Source organism: Oryctolagus cuniculus, chromosome 11, assembly GCF_051225735.1.
Source record: "Oryctolagus cuniculus isolate XC-2025 breed Fujian yellow rabbit chromosome 11, ASM5122573v1, whole genome shotgun sequence".
NCBI lineage: Eukaryota > Metazoa > Chordata > Mammalia > Lagomorpha > Leporidae > Oryctolagus > Oryctolagus cuniculus.
The window spans coordinates 117,703,987-117,728,522 of record NC_142877.1 but is presented as its reverse complement, the minus strand read 5'-3'; the positions used below and the strand labels follow the sequence as shown (position 1 = coordinate 117,728,522).

General features: G+C 52.4%; 2 protein-coding genes across 6 annotated transcripts in view; one reads left to right on the top strand and one right to left on the bottom strand.

Annotated features, from left to right (window-relative positions):
• Positions 1–2,209, bottom strand: part of XRCC6 (X-ray repair cross complementing 6) — a 28,597-nt gene extending 26,388 nt beyond the window's left edge. For all 4 annotated transcript variants that reach the window (XR_016217063.1, XR_016217064.1, XM_051834034.3 and 1 more), the window contains exons 1-2: positions 2,155–2,209; positions 1,605–1,699 (exon numbers count right to left, since the gene is read on the bottom strand). Coding sequence is in view for 1 of the 4 variants with exons in the window: in XM_051834034.3 (XP_051689994.1) it covers positions 1,605–1,683 (79 nt within the window). In the remaining 3 variants the exon portion in view is untranslated. The remainder of the gene's footprint in view (positions 1–1,604; positions 1,700–2,154) is intronic.
• A 169-nt stretch (positions 2,210–2,378) lies between these two features.
• DESI1 (desumoylating isopeptidase 1) lies at positions 2,379–21,462 on the top strand. 2 transcript variants are annotated; one of them, XM_089309015.1, is made up of 6 exons: positions 2,379–2,733; positions 13,378–13,399; positions 16,315–16,424; positions 16,495–16,501; positions 17,332–17,550; positions 19,130–21,462. In XM_089309015.1, exons 1-6 carry the CDS (start codon positions 2,388–2,390, stop codon positions 19,221–19,223), a joined length of 798 nt encoding a protein of 265 aa, XP_089165141.1. In that variant the 5' UTR covers positions 2,379–2,387; the 3' UTR covers positions 19,224–21,462. The 2 variants fall into 2 exon arrangements, with proteins under 2 accessions (XP_089165141.1, XP_051690001.1); XM_051834041.3 differs by lacking the exon at positions 16,495–16,501 and adding an exon at positions 14,211–14,280 and having other exon boundaries at positions 2,388–2,733; positions 17,428–17,550.
• Positions 21,463–24,536: the final 3,074 nt, after the last annotated feature.

Genomic DNA, 24,536 nt, shown 5'->3' with positions numbered 1-24,536 from the left:
AAAAGCAACTTCTATCCCCGACTCTGAGTCACTACCTTACTTCTTTTGTAACAGTTTTACCACCCGAGTGTACATCCTAAACATTAGCTGACTTTCAAAGTCTTCAAAGCATCTTAACCTACAGATAACCCTCCTTCCCATTTTCCTTGTGATTTACTTGCTGAAAAAGCAGGATGCTTTGCCAACTACACTTTCCCACATTCTGATTTCGCTGACTTCATTCTTTTTGGTAGAGATTAACATAGTCCTCTGTCCTAAGGACCTATAGAGGCTTTATCAGATTCAAGTTTTCTTTCTTCTCTTTTTGGTGTGTCTCATAGGTGATATCATGTTTTTCAGAAAAACATGTAACACGCGATTGACTCCCTTTTTGACAGTTGCTTCTTAATAGAATAATTTTAATTAGCTGCGTTTGGGAAGGAACAAGATGGTAATATGTGACAAGAGCTTCAAACAAAAGCTCTACCTTGACCCAATGAATTCTACCTCTCAGCATTCTATCATAATAAGATATGGAGGGGCCAGCGCTGTGGTGCAGCAAGTTAATGCCCTGGCCTGAATCGCCAGAATCCCATATGGGCCGGTTCGAGCCCTGGCTGCTCCACTTCTTATCCAGCTCTCTGCTATGTTCTGGGAAAGCAGTAGAAGATGGCCCAAGTCCTTGGGCCCCTACACCCACGTGGGAGACCTGGAAGGAACTCCTGGCTTTGGATCAGCGCAGCTCTGGCCATTGCAGCAAACTGGGGAGTGAACCAGCGGATGGAAGACCTCTCTCTCTGCCTCTCCTTCTCTCTCTGTAACTTTGATTTTCAAGCAAAATAAATAAATCTTGAAAAAAAAGTGTAAGCACTGTAATTAAAAGATAAAAATTAGATACAAAGAGAAACAGATATGTATACTTAGGAAATAAGACTAATATATTTGGAAAATATTGAAAATGTCAAAATGCTGGTAGTGGCTGTGTTAGGGCGGTAGATTATATAGAGTGCTTTAAATTTTCTCTTTTACTTTTTACAAGTGTATTTCTCATAGTGTGTTTCCCACTTTCAATAAAAATCTTTAAAAATTTCTACCCATGTCTCTCCCTCTCTCTATAACTGTACCTTTCAAATGAATAAACTTTTTTTTTTTAAAGAAAAAAATTTCTACCCAGGAGTTAAATTAACTAGTAGTCAAAGCACTCCTGCCCTGTTTTTCTCTTCCTTTGCCCCAACTGTTACCACGATGCCTGAACTTACATTGCCAAACCCGGAGGCCACCCGGAGGCAATCACTCTTGTGATGTGTTGCTAAGATTTACTCTTCCACTGTCCCAGTTACTGTAGGCCAAAGGACATTTCTGGGCGAGGAAGAGGCTCACCTGGGCCATTTACGCTAACAAAGGACACCTGTGACCAGGGTCATTTCTTGGGGCTCAACAGATGTCAATCTAGCAGTGACCCAGAAAAAATATTAAGGATAGAAATATCCCGTAGACTAGAAGAGCTGGACGTCAATAAAAGAGGCTGGGGTAGCTCTGCAAACTTCAAAGGCAGGAAAGTATTTCCGATGGCCCGGGAAGAGCAGCCGAGGGCATCGGGCAGCACGTCCCTCCCGGTCACTCACCGCCCGCTTCGGGGCTCTCCTCCTCTTCCTCCACTTCTTCATCACCCTCGGTTTTGTAATACGATTCCCAGCCCGACATGGTGGTCACTGCTCCACTACCAGGGCGGAGAAGTCAAGATCGGTAACAATGGAAACAGAGCAGCAACAGCACTCAGCTCGCAGGCTCTTTCGAGCTGTCCCAAAGGCTCGGGCTGACACGCCAGGAACGTGGACGGGTCCTCACGGGTCCCCTACGGAGGCCCGGGTGGCCGCTCTCAACCGCGTCGTCCTGGCCGTCCCGCCCCGCCTTCGACGCCATCTGGTCTGGGGGACCCCCAGCTCCGGGGCACCCCGTCCTCTAACGGGCGCCCTCCGGGATCCCGCCCAGAAAGCTGCCCCAGCCCCTCAGCCGGTCCCGGCCCGGCGGTCCCAGGCGCCGGTGGCCGCCCCCGCCCAGGGGCTGCCTCTTTCCCCTCAGATCTGCACACTTCCGGCTGACGCCGCCCTGACGGAGCGGCTGACACGCGGAGCCTGCGAAGGCCGGCGAGCCACGCACGCCTCGTCCGCCTACCTCAGCCGCCGCTTCGGAAGAGCGCCCTGCGCAGAGGCGGGAGTCGCGCGCGCGCGGGTTCGCGCTCGCGCTCCCCGTCAACGCCCCTGCGTCATCACGCACAGCGCGCGCTTCTTTCCCTCAGGCCGACACACCGGCTTCTACCCACGTGCCTACCAGAGGCCGACCCCGGCACCGAAAGCCCCGCCCCTTCGCCAAGCCCCGCCCCCGCCGTCCGTCAGGACGATGCGCACATGCGCGAAAGTGCGTCCCCGCCCCCGCCCCCTCTTCCGTGCGGACCCTTCCCGTCCCCTCTCTGTCACCTCACAGTAGTCGTTGCCGGTAGCGGGTGCGGGGGCGCGAGCGACGCAGGGCGGCCTCTCCCCCGCCCCTCAGGCCGGGCGCCGGGCTCGGTCCCCCCGCTCCCTCCGCTCCCGCCCGGGTCGGGTACGGGAAGGTCCAAGCCGCCGCTGGGTGCCCGAGGGCCGTCGTGGCCGCCGCCACGGGTCCCGATGGAGCCGCCGAATCTCTATCCGGTGAAGCTGTACGTGTACGACCTGTCCAAGGGCCTGGCCCGGCGACTCAGCCCCATCATGCTGGGTGAGGGGCCGGGGTCGGATGGGAAGCAGGGCGGGAGGCGGGAGGAGGTTGAGCCGTCACGATTTGGGGCGGGGGGCTCCGGGAGCCGGAAGAAGAGGCCCCGTGGAGAGGGGAGGGGTCTGGGGTGTAGGCACCCCGAGCCCCGCTTTCCCACCTTCACTTCGGAACCCAAGGAAGTGCCAGAGGCGTCCAGCCGGCCCCTCCGACCCGGAGTGGGGTGAGCGGGCGCTGGGAGGCAGCCGGGAGCCCTCCACGCCGCCCTCCCTGGGCGAGGTGTAGGGGACGCGGTGAAAGGGACACTGCGGAGAATCTGGGGTGGCCCTCGCAGCCTTCCCTGGGTGGCCGCCGGCTTGGTGGGGGGAGCCGGAGCGGCGACCCCCGGTAGAGGTCAAGTCCGGTCGTGCGCGAACTCCGGGATCCCCCAAGTTCGGTCTGACCACGCTGACCGCTCCCCGCGCTTTCCAGGGTCAGAAGGCAGTTCTGGGGGAGACCTGGATACTCTTGTGTCGGTAAGGGTCAGTGAGGGAAGTATCTGGGTCGTACTCGGTGTAGCTCGAACCTCAGGTCAACCCAGATCCCAGAATGCCTTGTGTAACGCAGGACTTGTCAGGCTGGGGTAGGCATGAGCAGGAAAGGCGTCCAGAAATTGAAAACTGAATCGTCTTGGTAACATCCATTTGAATAGCTTCCGTGGAGACGCTGGAGGACGATTTTAGTTCATAGTAAGGCAGAGGGCCGAGTGTCAAGCGAGCTAATTTTTGAAGACATCTCTTCAATTTCTTTGGGTTTCTACTATGTCATAGCTAAACTTAATCTCTGAACCCTGGACGGAGTGGTTTCTGTATTTGGTGTCATCTCAGAACCACCCAGGGTGCTTGTTAAAAATACAGACAGGTGTCTTCATTTCTAACATATATGGTTCCATGGGATTAGAAAATAAGTTATCCGAGGACATGGCAGGTTGAAAAAAGAAGCAAGCAAGCATAGAACAGTTCTTCAAATACAAAAGTGTGCTCTACACCAGAGGACGTATATGTGCTTGCCTCGGCAAATGATTACCTGAAGCATTCGCAAAATTGGTAACAGTGGGAATTTATGGAAAGGGGAACCAGGTGGGGGGCAGGAGTGGAAGGGATGTTTCTCTGTAGACATTTTCTTACCTTTTGAATTGCATACTGCGTATACATATGAGCTTTCCAAAATAAGGAAAGTAGGGGTCTTCCTCTCTTGGAGCCCCCCTCCTGATGCTGTGGCAGGGGGTTTCTGACTTGAATAATCTTGCTTTGCTCACTATTTAAAAAAAAAAAAGGAAGTATTAAATATCCGAGAGTCTTATTCATTTCACAAGTTCTAACTTGGAATCTCCTGGAATTTTGATCTAAAAATCTGTATTTTTAGTCAGACAGTTACTTATATAGCCTACCCATTCTTAGATGGAAGTTTGTAGGGTTTAACACACCCACCAAGGGCCAGGAAGGGATCACCCGTTGTTAAAATGAGTAAGGCAAATCTGAAAGCAAAAGTTACAAAGTCACTGAGTAAGGTGCTGTAGTCATTAGTAGAGGACGTCACTCAAATTCTAACTGCATTTCCTGATAAGGAGCCATTTGTTTAATTTGACCATAGTGATGTGGCACTTAAATGGTTTCCCGGACACAGAAGGTGAAAGCCTCCCCCTTTTTTGTCCCTTTATCCAATAATTATTGTTTTTAGCCAAAGGGACCTTAGGCAGCATTGTTTCACTCACTCAACAGACATTTATTGTGTGATATTATATTATCTCATATTATAGCCTACTATGTGCGGAGCTTAACTGGAGGTGATATGATGAACACAGATGTTCTCTGCTGTCAAGGACCCGTCTAATGGAGGAGCAAATGAAATAGTTAGAGATGTGCGCCATGCTGTGCAGGGAGCAAACCCGGTGCTGAGGCAGAAAACCGGAGACCTACTTTAGATAAGGGTATCAGGGCAGTTCTGTTTAAGCTGGGGATTTAAGATGAGGAAGAAGCAGCCACAGAAGGGTGGTGAGGGAGTTAGGTTGTTCCAGGTAGAAGAGAAATCAACCTGCCAAGGCCCTCGGGCTGGAGGGAGCCTGGGCCAGTACTAGAACTGAAAGAAGGTCTTTGTGGCGTAGAGTAGGTGGAGGGGACAATGCCTCAGCTGAAGGTGTGGTAACAGACCTGCATCCTCCCTAGCCCCTACACTTGTTCTTTAAAGATTTACTTATTTGAAAGAGTTACAGAGAGAGGTAGAGACAGAGAGAGGTTTTCCATCCACCGGTTTGCTCCCCAGATGGCCACAATGGCAGAAGCTAAGCTGATCCGAAGCCAGGAGCCAGGAGCTTCTTCCAGGTCTCCCACATGGGTGCAGGGGCCCAAGGACTTGGGCCATTTTGTGCTGCTTTCCCAGAACATAGCAGAGAGCTGGATGGGAAGTGGAGCAGCCGGGACTCGAACCGGCACCCATATGGGATGCTGGCACTGCAGGCGGCTGCTTTTCCCACTACTCCACAGCGCCGGTCCCAAGAGTTAAGAAATTTGACCCAAGTCCAACAGCTGGTTGGTGATAGAGCTGGGTTATGAGTACAAGCAGTCTGACTTGCAGAGTTCATGTTTGCTGTGCTTCAACCCGTGTACCATGTGATGTATTCTCTTAAGTGACTGGTATAAAGTAGGGGCCTAGTTCAAGTCTGCAAAGGTATTCTTAGCCAGGTGTCTCAAGTTTGGATGAAGAAAGAAATCTGGGCTCAGTATGTGAGTCCCATTCACAGTATTCGAGATTTATGATAATCCCTCTGACCCCTCATCTTCCTGAATTAGATTCAGGAAATGTAGTTCTGTGACCTGGTCAGCAGCATCCTTCCAGGCATCTGTAATGTCAGCTCCCTGTGGCTGAGACCTCGTCCTGTTCTGTTACAGTCCGCAGTTGCACTAGATAAAGCCCAGCGTGTCTCGCCTTCCCCTCAGAACCATGCGGACTCCACAGCTTTACCTTGTCCTGTTTTCAGTCTCCTACAACAGCCTCCCGTGAAGGTTTTCCTCTTCCATAGTTCTCGACTGGCAGTGAAAATGGCCCCATAATTATCCTGAGCATTCTAATTGGGCAGACAGCCTGAGTGCACTTTTTTTCCCCATAGTCACTGTTTGTCTCAGGTAATTAGTTATTATAATTGTCCTTCAGTTCCTCCCCCTAATAATTTCGACTGCTCTTTAAATTTCTCGACCTCTTTTTGTGCCATAGAGATAAATGCAGAGGTGTGGGTTTTGTGTGCGTGTGCAAGACGTGCTTCATACCTGCGTTTTTCTTATCTGAAGTTTTATGAGCAGGCTTCACACTTTTATTTGCAAGCCTGTCTCAAAATTGTTCTAAAAGTTAAAGACTTGGAGATACATAATATAGGTATTTCTTGGCAGAAAACAATCCAATGAATACGTGGGATTTTTACTCTCAATTCCTTTATTCTATAGTATAATAGTTTATTTCCCTAAAAGTAACATATGTATGCATACAATATTTGATATATCAATATAAAAGAGATTATAATTAGATGCCCAAGTGAGTAGGGGGGCAGCAGCTATTTCAGGCTTTGGAATAAAAGAGGCCATGCTAGACTGGATGAGTGGAGGCTTCAGCATGAGCGTTGGGCTCCCGGAGGGCAGGAGCTCTGACCAGGGCAGGGGTGCAGTAAGTATTGATTAGAGGAGTGATTGGGACTTGAACTAACACTTGAAAGTTAAGTAGAATTTATTCAAATCTGAGGAAGTTTGTTTTTTAATGTTTTAATGCCAACTATTGTGCTTTGTTTTAGATTGCGTGAACTGTTTGATATTCCTCATGAGTGAATTTAGTAATCCTGCAGTTATGGCTCACAGGGCCCTGTGTGGTCCTGCCCTTGCTGTCGCCCCCTGCCTCACCTGTCTCATCTCATGCTGACCACACCCCACCCATGGGTTCAACAAGTTAGTTCAGCCACAGGGAAGGGACTGGAGTGACCGTTTGCCCACTTGTCCCAGGAGGGCTTCACGTCTCGCAGGAGCATGGTAGAGAAGGGCTGCTGGACACCCTAACAGAAAGGACGGCTTTCAGTTCACTGGACTCCACAGGCCATGCCGCCTGCCTGGGTGCTGTCTCCACATGTCTTGGCCTGGCAAACTGCTGCTCTCCCTTGAGGTCTCAGCCATAACTAAGACTTTCCCTGGCCTCCACTCCCCGATCTTGTTCATGTGTCCCTATGTGTGCTCATAACAAAATGTACTTGCTTAATATCATTCACCAATCTGTTTTTTGATTGTTGGTTTTCTCATCTGTGTCCATAAACCCCCCAGCTCCCAACCTCTCACTGGACTGGGAGCTCCCTGGAGGTGTCATAGTCTCACAGTCCAGTGTGGTGCTTGGCGTTCAGTCACCATTAGCTGGATGAATTATGGGGTGTTTCAGACTTACCCCAAAGCCTTGCCACAAGGCCTGTTACAAACAAGCAGCAATCAAGAAGGGAGTCTCTCAGAAATGAGGAAGAGAACCTGCAAGTCAGTTCTTTTATGCTGGGAAAGAATCCTGTACTGAGTCCCAGAAACCCCAGTGTAGACTGTTGATTTTAATCAGCCTTGTTAAGTAGTGATGTACCTGTCAGTTTTCAATAATGTATTGTATTTGGACCTTGTGTTTATGTCTCTGTGCCCAAAAGTGGGGCAAGCCCTCCTGAATAATGCAGTATTGGCTGCAGAGGTCCATTTATGTTATACACGTATTTCCTTTGACATGTTCCTACCTAGAGTCAAGGTTTATCTGTGACCCCGGAGAATAAGTTGATGTTCAAAGTGAACACTAAACCTCTCCTATTGCAGGTAAACTGCCAGTTAAAGGGATGGCATTTGACCTCGTGGTTGAAATGCTGATTGGAACCCCCACATCCTGTATCAGGCCTCCACTCCTGACTCCAGCTTCCTGCTAATGCTGATTCTGAGAGGCACCAGTTATTGTTCAAGGGACTGGGCTCCTGCCACCCACATGAAAGATCTGGGTTGAGTTGCAGCTCTCAGTTTCTGTCTAGTCAAGGGCTGTTGCAGGCATCTGGGGAGTGAACCAGTCAATGAGAATGGGACTGCTCTCTCCCCCCTCCCTTCCCCTCATCTCCCCTTCTCCCTCTCCTCCTCTCTGTCTGTCTGTCTCTCAAATAAAATTAAAAGGAAGACTATTATTTTATTATGGGGGTAGGAATATGTGAGGTGAGCTGGAATTGCATTAGATTTCTCCCAATAAGCTAGCATTTTGTTTCTTTGCCATCTGAGGCGAAGTGCCACCTGCACCTAGGCCCCTGGCTGTGGACCCCATCCCCGTCATCCATTTTGTGCTTATTGGTAGACATTATGCAGCATCAGCAGCATAGCAGGCACTGATCTCAATACATCCTGTAACCAACACATATGTGTCTGTGTACAGGCGCCATCCTTCTAAGTCAAGGAGAGGTGGATGTGGGGCTTTCTCGGCTTTACTATCCTCACTATTGTTTCAGTCAATGGAGGACTGATGAACTCAGGCCTCACCCTACTCTGTAATTCCTGATGAAAAACAGGCCTGATGTCCATGTCTTCCCTTCACGTCCCATGTTCACCCTTCAGCGGCCTCAGCAGACTTGAGGCATGCGGCCATCTGACCAGCACTCGGCTTGCTGTGGACATCCCGCAGGGAAATTAATCTGCTTCTGTAGTGTGCTGATAGCCATTGAACCTGATTCATGTCCCACAATGACCTTGCAAACTCAGGCTACCTCACCTGCTCCCACCCTGATAAGGCCAAAAAAAGTTCACAGTTTATTAATTTGAAAGAGAGAGAGTGCCCACCTTCTAGTTCAGTCCCCAGATGCCCACAACAGCCAAGGCTGGGTTCAGGAGCTAGGCACTCAATGCAGGTCTCCCGTGTGGATGACAGGAACCCAATCTCTTGAGCCATCAGTGTTGCCTCCCAGGGTCTGCAGTAGCAGGAAGCTGGAGTCAAGAGTTAGAGCAAGGTATTGATATGAGACACAAGTATCTTTGCTGGCATCTTGGCTACTAGGCTAAAAACTTACCCCCAAAAAAAGTTTAAAAATTCAGTGCCACTTTCTGGTATCTGTCATCCTGTCAAGGTCATGGCCCTCTCATGAATGGACTAGAGCTGCAAACATTACATTTTTACCTAAGCTTCTCTAACAAACTCATCATCATGTCTTGCTTTTTTGTTTCTAAATAGACAAACCAAACCACGCCATCCTTACCTGCCTGTTTGTAAAGTGATATTAATGAATACTTGCCCTCCCCTACCACTTAAAAATGTTGTGAAAATAAGGATAACTAAGAAGGATGTTAGATGACTGAATAAAAGAAAGAATGAATCAGTGAGAGAATCTTTTTTCCATAATCCCTATCACCACGCAGCGGATGGAGGAGATACTAAGCGTACCTCGATCAGTTGGGTAGGGAGGAGGTGTGGTGTCTGCCTTACAGGCAGTTAGTGGAAAATAAAGGAGAAGAAAGCAAGGTTTCTACTGTGCAGCTCCTGAGTTGTTTTTCAGGTATGGAATCACCAACGGGGCTGCTGTGGCACAGTGTGTTAAGCTGCTGCTTGTGATGTGGCATCCCATTTTGGAATGCCAGTCCACGTCCTGGCTGCTGCACTTCCAATGCAGCCTCCTGCTGATGTGCTTGGGAAGGCAGCAGAAGGTGACCCTAGTGCTTGGGCCCCTGCCACCCACCTGGGAGACCTGGGTGGAGTTCTGACTCCTGGCTTCCGCCCAACCCAGGCCTGGCTACTGCAGGTGTTTGGGGAGTGAACCAGTGGATGGAAGATCTCTCTCCTTACCCTCACCTTTCAAATAAATAACAAATTTTTTTTTAAAGATTTATATTATTGGCCGACGCTGTGGCTCAATAGGCTAATCCTCCGCCTGCGGCACAGGCACCCCAGGTTCTAGTCCCGGTCACTCCTCTTCCAATCCAGCTCTCTGCTGTGGCCCGGGAGTGCAATGGAGGATGGCCCAAGTCCTTGGGCCCTGCACCTGCATGGGAGACCAGGAGAAGCACCTGGCTCCTGGCTTTGGATCAGCGCGGTGTGCCAGCCCCAGCACGCTGGCCGCAGCAGCCATTGAAGAGTGAACCAACAGAAAAGGAAGACCTTTCTCTCTGTCTCTCTCTCTCACTGTCCACTCTGCCTGTCAAAAAAAAAAAAAAAAAAAAAGATTTATATTATTTATTAGAAAGGCAGAGTTACAGAGAGAGAGGGAGAAAGAGGTCTTTCATCTTCTGGTTCACTCTCCAAATGGCTGCTATGGCCGGGTCTGGGCCAGGCCTAAGCCAGGAGCCAGGAACTTCTTCCAGGTCTCCCACGTGGGTCCAGGGGCCCAAGCACTTGGGCCATCCTCCACTGCTTTCCCAGGTGCATTAGCGGGGAGCTGGATTGAAAGTGGAGCAGCCAGGACTGGATCCAGCACCCGTAAGATATGCTGGCACTATAGGTGGCAGTTAACCCGCTATGCCACAGCACCGACTCCTAAATATTTTTTTAAAATAGTAACTGACAGGGTGATCTTGGATACCCCTTCCAAAAATCCATCATTTCAGTAGGGCTGGATTTGAGCTGATGCATCTGCACCTGCCAGGCTGTTCTGGGTCACCAGGCTTGGGCAGCTGGGAGGGCAGTAGCAGACCTGGAATGCAGTGTGTCAGGGTTGCAGAGTCATTTGAATAACAAACCAGGGCCGCCTTAGCCTCCTTAGCACTATGTGTCAACCAACAGCAGTAACGAAACAAGATAGCACATCTCAACAGATGTTCATGTTGCTTCTCAGGTCTGGGTACTTTGTTAGGTGCTACAGTTACAAAGATACATACACAGCTAATCTCGTCTGAGGCAACTGTGTTTCACTGGGGAGAAAGACACGTATAGGTGTAGTTTCAATAGGCCAACACTATGAGAGCAGCTATAAAATTTTCCAACTATAAAGCCTAGAAAACATAAGAATTAGCCTTTATTGGGCATGTTTCATGTGCTAGACCTGTTTCACATGTCATTTCTTTTAGTGTTGGAAATGTTATAAGGCAGAAACTCTTAATGTCTGTTCTTTCAGAATAGGAAACTCAGGTTTAGACAGTGCTGTCCAATAGAACTTTTTGCAGTACTAAAATGGTCTAGCCCTGCACTGTCCAATCAGTAACCACTAGCCACGTGTGGCCATTGAGTACTTGAAATGTGATTGGTGCGATCCAAGGACTGAATCTGTGCTTTTTATTTGAATAACCACCTGTGGCCAGTGGCCTCTGTACTGGACAGCCCAGGCTCTACAAGGTTCTGCATGATCTGGCCATCTAATGCCTCTGCTCATTTCCTGATATTGTTTTCCTCACTCACTCATTCTAGCCACACTGAGCTCCTTCCAGTCCTCAGATACACCTAGCGGACCCTGCCAGGGCATGGCTCTCCCTTACCCCACCCAAGTTTTTGCTGAAATGTCACTTTCAGGAGGGGCATTGGGCCTAGTGGTTAAGATGCCCCCCACCCACACTGGAGTACATGGATCCAGTACCAGCTCTGGTTCCTGGAGCCAGCTTCCTGTTAATGCAGCCCCTGGGAAACAATGGTGATGACTCAAGTAATTGGGTTCCTGCCACCCACATGGGAGACCTGGATTGAGTTCCCAGCTCCTGTCTTTGGCCTAGCCCGGCCTTGACTATTGCAGGCATCTGGGGAATGAACCAGCAAATGGGAATGCTGTGTTAATGTGTGTGTGTGTGTGTGCGTTTGTATTTGTCTCTACCTGCCTGTCTCTCTCTCTACCTCTCAAAAAAAAAAAAAAAAATTAACATGTCACCTTCTCAAAGAGGTTCACTGTGACCACTTCCAGTCTCCCTACTTTTGGTTTTTTGTATCATTCCTATTGCTGGCATGTTCTGATTTATTATTATCCTCCCCGCCTCTATCTGGTGTCATGAAGATTTTTTTTTTTTCTTATCTTCTTATTTATTGATATATATCCCTGGTATCAAGAATAGTGCCTTGAAAACAAGGGGTCTTCAAGAACTTTTTGGAAATATGTATTATGAGAAAACAATGCCTGGACTTGAAACTTTTTTTTTACATCAAAACTTGCTTTTAAAAAAAAGATTTATTTATTTGAAAGTTACAGAGAAAGAGAAGGAGAAACAGAGATCTTCCATTGGATGGCCATAGTGGCTGGAGCTTTGCCTAGATCAAAGCCAGGAGCTTCGTCCAGGTCTCCTACACGGGTGGCAGAGGCCCCAAGCACTTGGACCATCTTCTGCTACTTTCCCAGGTGCATTAGCAGGGACCCAGAATGGAAGTAGAGCAGCCAAGGATCGAACCCTGTACCCATGTTGAGATATAGACACTGCAGGCAGTGGCTTAACCACTGCACCACAGCATAGGCCCCTGACTTTTTTGTTTTTGTTTTTTAAATACAGTCAGACAGCCAGGGATCTCCACACTGGATGGCCAGTGTTGTGGCATAGCATATTAAGCATCCCATACGGGCACCAGTTGGAGACCAGGCTGCACCACTTCCGATCCAGTTCTGTTGCTGCTTTTTGTGTGAGTGTAGTGTTCCTCCCAATGTGAATAAAAGAAGCTTTATTTGAAAGTAAGAGGCAAGAGAAATCAATTTTCCCTTTTCTGTCCGGTTTCACAGAATTGTTACTGCTGCCATTTGACAAAATGCTGTTTTCTAAAGGCAGTCCTGTAGCACATCAACTCCACCTAAAACGCTGTATATAGAGTAAAGAGGAAGAGGAGACTTTGTGTGATCTAGACTTAGCTGGAAGGGATCAGAACCCAACTCCCTTTATCATCTTAGAGCCTGGCAGCGCCCGGCACCGGAAGTCACTCATCCTAAATGGATTTCCACTTGCCTCTGCCATCCAGATTGGTTCTGATCAACCTCTGTGGAATGTCGGGTCAGTCTGGCTAAGGGCAGAGTCTGCCTCCTGTTCTCAGGCTCTCTGCACAGCTGTGTGCCTGTACCTAGGTGGCAGTGTCCACCCTGCCACACTCACTGGTTACACTGAAGCTCCTCGAGGTAGTTGTTTTTTTTTTTTCTTTATTACATACCATTACATACTGCATCTTTCTCTTACCACTAGCATAGAGCTCAGCATTTGTTTTAGTTAATTATTCACATCTGTATGTCTCTTTCCAGTTGACTTTGAGCTTGTTAAGGGCAGAGCAGGGATCTATTCCTGTTTGTATTTCCATACTTGAGATGTTGTTAGCCCAAGGACGTATAGAATGAATGTGCATCAGCTGTTTAAATGGATGGCATTTGCAAAGTTTTTATTATATTGTTTTCTGAAATGAAGCAGTGGGTAACAGCTTTTCTTGCTTTCCCATAGTCTTACTGCAGATGGGACAGAAATCAGAAAAGCAGAGTTGAAAGGAGAGCAGGCTTAAGGTGATCAGGCACATTGTGTGGTGTTTTCATCGTGTGTGCAGATAAAGGGTTCTGGTCACTTTTCAACTTACCTAGGGCAACACCTCCAAGTCCCCTAGGAGGCTTATTACGGGTTCCCCTGGGTTTGAGTGACATTCTGAATTTGCTCAGGTAGAGGGGCCATTTAATCTGCTCCCAAGTGGCTAAATCTCTTCTTTTCTCCACAGGGAAACAACTGGAAGGCATCTGGTAAGTTGGGTAGAACTCCTTATGTGGACTGGTTTAACATAAAGCCACACCTTTTGCATTGCAGGTTCCAGGCTGGCTTCCAGCTTGAAATCTAGCTCTCTGTGTTGTAAATCTCCAAGCCCTAACGCAGAGGTTCTCCACCACCCCCCGTGATACTTGGCCACGTCCAGAGACATTTTCAGTTGCCACAACTTGGGGGAGATTGCTGCTGGTGTCTGGGGAGCTGGGGGTGTTGCTTAGCATCCTTGAAGGCACAGGATAGCCCCAATGACCCAATGACAGAATGACCCAGCCCCAAGTGCTAATAGTAATAATGCTAAGATGGAGAAACCCTGGCTTGGGGTACAGTCAGCCCTCCCTCTACACGAATTCCAAATCCACAGAGTAACTAACTGCAAATTGAAAGTATTTGGGGGGGAAACTGTGACTGCTCTGAGTCTCTACAGACTTTGTTTTTCTCTTGTCATTATTCCCTGAATAATATGCTACAACTGCTCTTTACGTAGCATTTACATCGTCTTAGATGTTCCCAGTAGCCCAGAGGTGACTTAAAGCATCTGGGAGAATGTGAGCGGGCTCTCTGTAAACTCTACTCCATGTTGTGTAAGGAACTTAGGCATTGGCGGCTATAGTGTCTTGGGAGGGGGCTGGTCCCAGAACCAATTGCCCACAGATACCAAAGGGTGACTCCTCTGTCTAACTCCTGACTGGCCCACAGTCATCCGCTGGCAGAAGCGATTCTCCGCAGCGTGGCGTTAGCTTTCTGTCCCGTGGTGCTCCGTGTTCTGGCTCACGTGTCTCTCTGTGGCAGGCATACCTCCATAGTTGTGCACAAGGACGAGTTCTTCTTTGGCAGTGGTGGGATCTCCAGCTGCCCGCCGGTGAGTGTCTCCCCGTCCTGCAGCCTGGGGTTTCTGGGCTTCCCGTAGACCAGGCACTTCCCTGTGCTGGGCACCCGTGGCCTCTGGGAGTGGCCTTGGCACAGCTCCTCATAAGTGTCTCAAGTCGGGCTCGGGAAATCCTTTCCCAGATGCCTCAGCCAGTTGCCCTGTGGGTGCCCTTCTCACCGAGCGTCTCCAGGAAGCCATGTGTAAGCTGCTTTCGAGCTGAGGCTGCCCAGTGCCAGGCTCACATGGGCATTTTGTTGACGTGGGGCTGACGGATGAAACAGCAAGTGAGCTGCCCAAAGCCGCACAGGCAGTCGGTGGCCCCAGAGCCAGGACTCAGCTCTGTGTCTCTTCTCTGTCAGTCTGTCCTAAAGTTGTCACAGGTGCTCAAGCAAAAGCCAAGCAGGTGTTCATACTGATACTGTAAATGGGAAGTCATTCAGTTTCTTCCTCTCTGGCTGCCCCTCTTGCCCCACCTCCTGTGACAAATCCCTCTCTAAGGCTGGTCACTTCTCCCTTGTAAATGTCTCTGCCTCTCTAGTCTCTTCCCGTTTCCCCAGAGCTCCCACCTGAGTCCAGGCCATCCGCACGTCTCTCCCTGGCAGACTGGGAAGGTCACCTGCCGTGTGTACGGGTGGCTTTCCCAGGGAAGCCTTTCCTTGCAGCTTAATTGTGCACTGGCTAATGGGATGTTTTTGTCAGCCTTTCCTGGTGGATCGTAAGCCCCATGAGGGCAAGAATCTCCCGGTTTGGTCCACATCACACCCCCAGTGCCTAGCACAGGCACAGCACAGAGTACGTCCTCAACACGTGTCTGTTATACGAGTGAGTAATAGGGCGTCGAATGGTGATCTCTGAGTCTCTCAGAACTCTGAGATCATTCTCCAGCTGCCATAATTGCCAGTCCTGCTCACCACACCTTCCCCCATGCCTAGAGCGGTATCAGCCACTTAGGAGGTGCTGAGGCTGGAATCAACCCGTTCTCTGGGTGCACTCCTCCCAGGTGTGACATCCACAGTACCCCCATTGCTTCCCCTTTGACTGGTCCCCACTTCACTGCAGCCTCTCCTTTAGTCCCCGGGACAGTCTGTTAGTCCCATGGCCAAGGGTTTCCTCTGGGGTCCAGGCCTCCCATTCATCCCCGTGCCCCACCAGTCTCATTACATTGCTCAAAGATTTGGCCGGCGCCGCGGCTCACTAGGCTAATCCTCCGCCTAGCGGCACCGGCACACCGGGTTCTAGTCCCGGTCGGGGCGCCGGATTCTGTCCCGGTTGCCCCTCTTCCAGGCCAGCTCTCTGCTGTGGCCAGGGAGTGCAGTGGAGGATGGCCCAAGTGCTTGGGCCCTGCACCCCATGGGAGACCAGGAAAAGCACCTGGCTCCTGGCTCCTGGCTCCTGCCATCAGATCAGCACGGTGCGCCGGCCGCGGCGGCCATTGGAGGGTGAACCAACGGCAAAGGAAGACCTTTCTCTCTGTCTCTCTCTCTCACTGTCCACTCTGCCTGTCAAATAAATAAATAAATAAATAAATAAAAAAACATTGCTCAAAGATTTAAAAACAAACCCTGAACTCTGGAAACGGTGGCCACGTGTGGGCTTCACACAGGGACATCAAGTGTGTCACAGAACTCTGGCCGGGACCTTGTGAATGTGGGCCCTGAGAGACGGCCTCTCACGTCTGCGCCTTCTAGCTGTCCTGCTCTGTGCCGGGGACAAGAGAACGCTTCGGCTGAAAGAGTGGCGCGCGGGAGCAGTCGGACCTGCAGGGGAGGCAGCCTCCCAGGCCCCACGGGAAACAAGGAGGCTGACTTCTCAGCCGCGCTGCCAGCACTCGGCGTGGGGGTGGGGTGTACACCAGGCAGCACTGAGTGAGTGGGCCCTCCGTGCCACCAGCACTGACACCCTTCACCTGCCCGGGTGCCCTGAGCACTAGTGAAAGGTGAAGGTGCTGGAGCAGGGCCTGTGGTCTGCAGTGGGAACTCCGCAGGGATGGTGACTTAATGGCTCTCTTTGGGTTGGCTGTTTCAGGGAGGGACGTTGCTTGGGCCCCCAGACTCTGTGGTTGATGTGGGCAGCACAGAAGTCACAGAAGAAATCTTTCTGGAGTACCTGTCCTCCCTGGGGGAGTCTCTGTTCCGGTGAGTGGAGACGGGGTGGTGGTTGCTCGTGTCTGTCTCCCCCACTAGCTAACCCGCCCCTGGGGGATAGCCACCGTGTCTGATGCCCCAGAATTCTCAGCACGGACCTGGCCCAGTTTTTGCTGAAAGCATGTGAAGAGAAGGACGTTATCATGCTACCAAAAAAAAAAAAAAAAAACACCTCAGCCTGTTCCCGGGCAGATAGCCCGTCCCTGCCTGCTTGCCGCTGAGACTTTCAGATGAAAGGGCTGCCCCTCGCTTTCAGTTAGAATCGGCAGGTGCTGCCCTCGGCCTCTGTCGGCAAGCGCTTTGTCCTGCGCGTCAGAAGAGGGCTTGCCGGGGCGGGGGTGGGGTGGGGTGGGGGGCAACGCAGGACAGACTGGAGCAGATTCGCTCTTGAGCAGCTCGGGTTGCTTTCGGTAAGGGCTGAACTCTGACCCCGGAGCTGCCTCCGTGAGTAGAAGGCGCTGCTGAAGCCACAGGCGTCCACTGCTTCATTCCATCTTTCTCTTAAAGTCACTTTTTAGGGGTGAGCACTGTGACACAACAGGTTAGGCTGCCACTTGGGGTACCCGCATCCCGTATCAGAGTGCTCGTTTGAGTTCAGCTACTCAGGTTCCAACACAGCTCCCCGTCAGTGTGCCTGGGAAGGCAGCAGATCACACGCTCAAGGGCCTCAGTTCCTGCTGCCCACGTGGGAGACCCAGCTGGCGTTCTGAGCGCCTGGCTCCGCCCTGGCTGTCGTGGGTATTTGGTTAGGAAATCAGTAAATGCAAGATCTCTCTCTGTGTCTCTCCCTCTCCCTTTCTTTTTTAAATAAATAAGTTTGTTTTTTTTAAATCACTTCGTAATGGTCCAGAGTGGCAAACCAAACAGTCCTTTTGGCGTGTATGAGGGGCAGTCACAGACCTCCCTTTGAGCTGTGCTCACTGCCACCTAGGAACTCCACGTGGGTGCTTGCTGGTTCCTCATATCTTCTCCGATCCTCTCTCACTGTGTCCAGAGGTGAGGCCTACAACCTCTTTGAACACAACTGTAACACCTTCAGCAACGAAGTGGCACAGTTCCTGACGGGGCGGAAGATCCCTTCTTACATCACTGACCTGCCCTCTGAAGTTCTCTCCACGTAAGTATAGCTCTGTCTCGGCCCCGGTCTCAGCCAACTTTGAAAATCCCCAGTCGCAGTCAGCGCCCCTCCTCTGGCCCACGCCTGCCCTCCCCTGATTGCGGCAAGTCTTCCCGGCCAGGCCGTCCAACACAGATAGCCACCAGTCTCCCCACCCACTGATGCACACCTGCATGGCCTCCACCTCCTCGGGTTAGACCAGCTCTGCCCTGGCCAGGGTGCAACCATAGAACCTAGAAACTCACATGACAGCAGCTTCAGTGTTTGTACAAAGTCCTGCCGTCTGTCTTCCCCATTGTGCACAAAGCATGCCTCCTGCCAGAAACACCCATTAGATGCAGGGTTGGGTAGAAGAGAGCAGAGGGCAGGGCGGCTTGTTCTGGGACCGTGGCTTCCTCCCCCTGCACCATGAGCCCTTTGACTCCCTCCGAAACCGCGTTCTCCGGTGGCGCCGTCAGCCCTCGGTAGACGTTTGCTTCCCCTGATTTGGTCTCCATCATCCAGGCAGCGTCGCCTGAAAGGGCGCACCCGCCTCCAGAAGCCATGTTTGCTGCGTGCTGCTGTCAGACAGCCTCTGCCCACTCCAGTGCCGTGTCCATTTGCTTAGACAAACTCTGACTCGGTTTCTCCCAGAGTCCTGTCCAACAGGGATCCCAGCAGGTTGAGCAGGCCTAGCAAGGTGAGATGTTTTCACACCTGGGGAGGCACCTCTCAGGAAAACTAGCACAGAACTCGAAGCTGGTGAGGAGTCCCGGAGTCCCAGCCTCCCAGCCCTGGCCCTGCCCTCTGGCCCTTGGTGGGTGTTAAACCCCACAGCCCTCCAGAGCTATCTCAGGGGTCCCTGAGCACACCTGAGTAGCTGGAATGTTCTTGCTGTTACTAGCTGCTGGGTGGAATTCGGGGACTTGTCTGAATTAGAGTTGACAGCTCAAGGTTCTGTCTGTTTACACTCTGGGGCACTTCATTCCTTTTGACCTTGGGGATGATTTTCAAAGATAAAGTCTCCACCTCCGCCAGTGCTGGAGAGCTGTGTGGGCAACCTTGGAAAGTCTCTGGCTCCACGGCCAGCAGCGCTTGTCCCAGTTAAGTTAGTATAAGAGCAGCCTGGAGCCCTTCAGAAAGTGACACAGTGCCTGCCGGCAACCCGGCATCTGTCGTCTTTCCTGAATAGTCCCTGTAGTGCTCGGAAGACCTCGGTTCCTGGAAAAATCCAGTGCTGCCCTCCTCACCTTCTTTCCATCCTCATCCTTGTCACGTCCTTTTCCTTTGCCTCAGCTTCCTCACTTCTACTTCACTTTTGCCTTCTTGTTCACAAGAATTAAAGATGCAGGTACAGAAAGCCCAGTCCCACCTGTAGCCAGCCTGTTCAAACCAGAGCTGACCAGCTTCTAGAGGCGTGAGAAGCGAGAGGGCAGAGCTCACTGGGGCGGACTCGGGATTGAGATTAGAGCCGGCCGCGTGTGTCCGAGATGCCCTCTGAGAAAGCTGGTGTGGGAGGTGGTTGCGAATGCAAAACTCCCGGAGTGGCAGCTGCCATCCTTCTCCCCTCAGCCCAGCTCACGGCTCTGTCTCCCCGCAGGCCCTTCGGACAGGCGCTTCGGCCCCTCCTGGACTCCATCCAGATCCAGCCTCCTGGGGGGAGCACCGTGGGCAGACCCAACGGCCAGAGCTAACAGGACCGCATGGGACCGCCCTGCCTCACCAGGGCTTTTCCTTTTTAAACAAAACAAACCCTACCAGATTTCTATTTTATAATTTTACATCAGAGCTAACAACCAGGGGACGGCTTTTTAAATATCCCAGGGAAGGAGATCACCAGGCTGCACATGGGACAATGCTGCTAAGGAACAGAACAAAATGCCACCCCTTCCAATAGTATTACACTAATTTATTAAGGCTGTCTTGTCTGTGAGTTCACTTTTGACGCTGTTTCCCAAGCGTCCTCCACACTGGAGAAGGGGGGTTGGTTAAGTAGCAAGCAAGAGGCACAATGTGGGTAGCCCCAGCCTGGAAGTTCTTTCCAGAGAACACCCATGCTGCACCCAGCTTGCCGGCACCCGTGGGAGCCAGGTGAGTCCAGCCACATCCGTGCCCCAGGAGCAGTTAAATGAACCAAAGGATTTGGCGCACGGTGACTAGCCCAGCCTAAGTGAACTCAGCTACGCCCTCGCTCCCTTCCCTCCCCAACCCCAGCAAAGCTGTGGGGCCAGAGCTGGAGCAACCAGCACCTCAGGACTGAGGGAGAGTGACAGCAAGGACCAGAGCAAACAGGACAAAGCCATTCCTCCCTGCACTGAACTGCTGGCCAGGCCTGGACCATCAGTTCTGGAAAACCTGTCCGGCCGCCCTCAGACCACTCGCTGGCACAGCTGGCGAAGGTCTGCGCTGCAGGGCGGAAACCAGGCCTTGTGCTGCAAATCCTGGTGCAGGTCATCTGTAGCCCCTGTAACCACCCGTCCAGACCGATACGCAGGCTGCAGCTAGGGACCAAGAGGGCTGACGCCCAGCTCTAGGAAAACATCTCTGACGTAGAAAGAGTTAACGGTGCAGAATCCAGGTGGCAAGAAAGCTTAGAGCTGTTTCCGCTGGAAACTTGACCCTGTCCTGACTGTCCCGAAGCACCTGTTATCACGTTGTCATTCCGACTCAGGAAGCACGAGTGGGCATTCTCCCGAGGACTTGTGCTGGGAGTCTCTGACCTGAAGAGACCCTCGCGTTCCCGCCTGTCACGTGAGCCTCCCTCCCGTCAGTCGGGCTTGGAGGAGGATGTGAGGGGACAGGACCCAGGCAGCCCGAGTCAGCCCCGGCGTGCTCACGCCCCTCCTGCTCGGCCCCTGCCCTTCGCAGACTGCGCTGCTCCTCCCCGGAAAGCTGCTGCCAGCTCTGGCCCGTCCCCTGCCGCCTTTGCCATGAGCCATAGCGGTTGGCCTCATCAGGGGCTCAGCTAAAGGAAGGGGGGGTGCCTTCTGCCCTAGTGTGGCTGGGACCTCACTGGGGGCACGTCCAGCCGGGACGTCAAGTGACGCTTTAGAACTGTAAGGTCGGAGCATCTTTAGTTTTTCTCAAGATGCAGTCACTGATTCAGTGTGCACGCAGTGATCAGCTGGAGCAAACGCTCCAGGGACCGTTGTTTGTTGGTCCTCGTAGCAGGCTCGGTCCCCAGAGGGTGAGTTTCAGAGGCTGGGTTTCCTCTGGGAGGGGCAGGGTGTTGGTTGAGGCCATCGCTCTGCTTCCCACCAGCTTCTTCCTTTTCCAGCGTTCCTTGTCCGGCCCCTCGCCCCCAGCCTCCTGCTCCAGACCTCTCCCCTGTCTCCAGAAGGTGCTGGGCTTTCTCCTCTCCCACATCCAGGCGCAGCCAGTTGGCTCCTTCCTGCAGTCCCTCAGACCCAGCGCTGTTCTGAAAAGTCAGCCCAAGTGACGCCCCTAGAGAGTCGGAGTCACCCCTGTTCGTGCCCAGCAGCATTCGTGCCAATGCCTGTGCCCTGGGGCTTGTGGGGAGACGGAGGGACCATGAGCAGTCTTGCCAGGGCTTTGCAGGAAGGCAGGCCCCGCCGTCGCTGACTGGAAGCCCAGGCTCAGGCTCCGACCTCCCCCGCCCCGTCCTCACCTTTCGCTGTCTCGCCCAGAACCTCAGGAGCGTGCTCATTGTGACCAGCTAACTCCGCATGGGCGTGGACAGGCAGAGTGGAACGGGGTCACGTACTGTGTCAAGTGGACACCTCCGTAGAGGTCCGTTGGTTAAAAGGGACAGGGAGGAAGGAGGGAGGAGGCCGCACCCGTTCCCTGAAATAAAGCTTGCACCTGAGATTTGTTCATGCCCTCGAAGTCAAACTAATAACTGTGTCTAGTATGGAGGTGTTTGCTGGTTTCCTTTGATGTTTTTTCTAATGCAATAAACTCATGTCTGCCTGCTGCGTTTGTGTAGTGCTGAATCCAGGCCGGAACGCTTCCAGCATGAAGCTGCTCCGGCTTTCTAGGTGTGCCTCCCACTGAGTCTGGGCGTGCCACTGCCCTTGACTGTGCGCCTTGTGGTTAGGAAGTGAGGACGGCAGGGACGGGTTGGTAAAGATGGAGATAGGGCCCAGAGAGAAAGCTGCTTGTCCAAGGCTACCTCGTAGCTGGTGGAGTAAGACTCGAGCCTGGTCTGCTGACTCAAACTCTAAAGTCTTCCCTGGAGGACCTCGGCCATTGAATAAGTGTCTGACCTCACCAGGAAGTGTTCAACTTTAATTCCAACCTGGCTATAGGTTGGGTCTGTGGCTGGGGGACCTCTCCCCACCTTGCTACCATGACCAAATTAAACAAATATAGCTCAGTTCTGAGCACACCCTGCTGCTGCCACATGTGCCAGCGTTTGGGACCAACGCCTGGAACCAAAACTTGATCCAGACCTCCCACATGGGTGGCAGGGACCCAGTTACTTGAGCCATCACCACTGTCTTCCATCAGCAAGAAGCTGGAATAGGTAGAGGTAGGACACCAGGTGGCGCTGTGGACTTGCACACCTGGCCCAACACACTGGCGAAGTTTGAGTTTGCATTACCCTAGACCCCCCCCCCCCCCACTAAACCTGCTGTGCTCCAACACACCAACCCCTGTGTGGCCCCCAATTGTCCCCATGGTAACAGCCAAGCTCCTTACCCTTCTATGACTTGTACTGGGTACCCTGGTGCTATGTGGCCACCCCAGTCTGTCGGGGCTCCCCCTTGGGGTGTTTTCACCACCTCCACTCCTATTTGCTCCACCTGGGTTCCCTTTCCACGTGGCACTGCCTAACGTGCCTAAGGACCCAGCACCAGCCTGTCCTGTACAAGCTTTGCCAGCTCCTTCCAGCCCAAGCTCCCCAGCAGGCCTGCCACAGGTGGCACCACTGAGTGTTAGGGACGAGGTACCTCTGGACCTGAATTCAGAGCAACCTGGGCTGAGCTTCTGCTCTGAGACCTTGATCAAGGCCTTCCGCTCTCAGGACCCCAGGTCCATCATCTGTAGAATGGATTCCTCCCCTACTGCAGCTTGACAGGGGAAGAGACCCCACCAACCCCAGGCCCCGGGCACCGGAGGTGGGCAGGGCCATCTCTGTCCCCACTGATTTCCACTGAGGGAGTGTCCCCAGGGAGCCTGAGCCAGCCCAGCAACAGGCTCCACCCCTCATACCAACACTATCTCTGGGTTTGTTTAATTCAGAGCACTTGTTTACTGGGAAGACAACTTAAGCTCTCCAGGCATTTTGAAAGGAAAAAACCAAAACAGCCAACATGGCGTCTCCCCACCTGATGTTCACAGAGCCTCTTTAACTCCGCTGCATCCCCTGTCCTCCCAACAGCCCCCTGGCAGGGCTGATCCCATTTAATGGGTGAGGAACAGACACTGTGTCGAAGAGATCTGCCCAGAGTCACCTGGACAGAGGGACAGTCCCGGGAGCTGTCCGTGTGACTGTTGACCGCACTACACAGAGGCTGCCCCTACACCAGGGCTGCCCACCCACGAAAGGCCACACCCCAGGCAGAAACAAGGGGGTCAGTAGCTCCCGTACCCCAGGGACAGCATACTGCTGCCCGGCCTTTACCAACAGCCAGGAACTGGGGGACAGCACAGGCCTCGGGGGAACTGTGCTGTGTTTTCCTGGGAAGGTCACTGCACTCTCTGGTGCCAATGCCTGTCTATGGAAACCACATGCACACCTTAGAGGGCTGGGTGTGGGGTGGGGGAGACAAGTGCAGTGTGCAAGGAGGGAATTGCACAGCCCAAACCCGAGTGCGAGTCACTGACCTCCAAGCCTCAGCCTCACGTCTGGCCCAGAAGCACAGGGTCTTCCTCCGCAGCATCCCGGCAGGCTGGGGGTCCCGGACTGCTGCCCTCAGCCCCGGCTTCCTCTGGTGTCCTCAAAGCCGCCCCTCTGGCCAGTCCTCCCCCAACCCAGTCCTGCTCCTCCTTTTCCCCAGAGCCTCCCCAGGCCCCATCTGAGTACCAGTTGCCAGGGCATGAGCCCTCCTCTTAAAGGGACACACTGGCATCCCAAGGGCTTCCCCCTGGTCCTCCTGGGTCTGTGCGCAGACCAGCCGCTTCCCTCTCTGGCTGTGGTGGGGGCTCGGGAGAGGCGTTGGGAAAGACATCTTCAAGGGGCCAGTTCTGAGGCTAAGGCGTGGTGGGGCTGCTTTCGGACAAGGGCACTTACCTCTGTCTTTGCAAAGCCCCTAGGAGACCAAAAGCCATCCTGTCCCGGGGGCCACAACCCACAGCTTCCAGCTCCAGGCCAGGAGTGGGGCTGGGGAATCCGCAGTTAACCAGCTCCCTAGGAACTGCGAGGCAACGCAACAGGCATGGCTGAGGTATTAGGGAGCAAGTCTGGCTGCCTGCAGCGCCCCCCTGAGCACTGGATGAGCTTGGCCCTGGGAGAGGTCTGGGCCCCGCCAGCACCCAGAGTGACAGGGGCCAGGTCGGGGTGGGGCAGGATGTGCAAGGAAAAGGGTTGATCTTTTGCTCCCACCAGGAGGGTCTGGAAACGATGTTCTTTCTGCACCCAACAGAAAACAGAAGCGCCTTGAGGGCACACCCTCGTCCCCTGGCCCCAGAACACAGGGTCTGCATGAAGAACCTGTCTCCACTGTGGGCCTGGAGGTGATGGCTGATTTCTCCTGTGGCCTCACACTCCAGTATCTCTCCTCTGCACAACCCTGGTAATCTGTCTTTGACATTTTGGATATGTTGTTAGATTTGGGTTTTTTATTTTATTTTTTTAAATATGTATTTATTTATTTGAAATCCAGAGCAGCAGAGAGAGAGATTGAGAGAATCTTCCAACCACTTGTTCATTCCCAAGATGGCCACATGGCTGAGGCTGGATCAAGTAGCCTAGAATTCCATCTGGGCCTCCCACATGGGTGCAGGGGCCCAAGCACTTGGGCCATCTTCTGCTGCCTTCCCAGGTGCATTAGTAGGGAACTGAATCGGAAGCAGAGCAGCCAGCACTCGAACCACATTCCTAT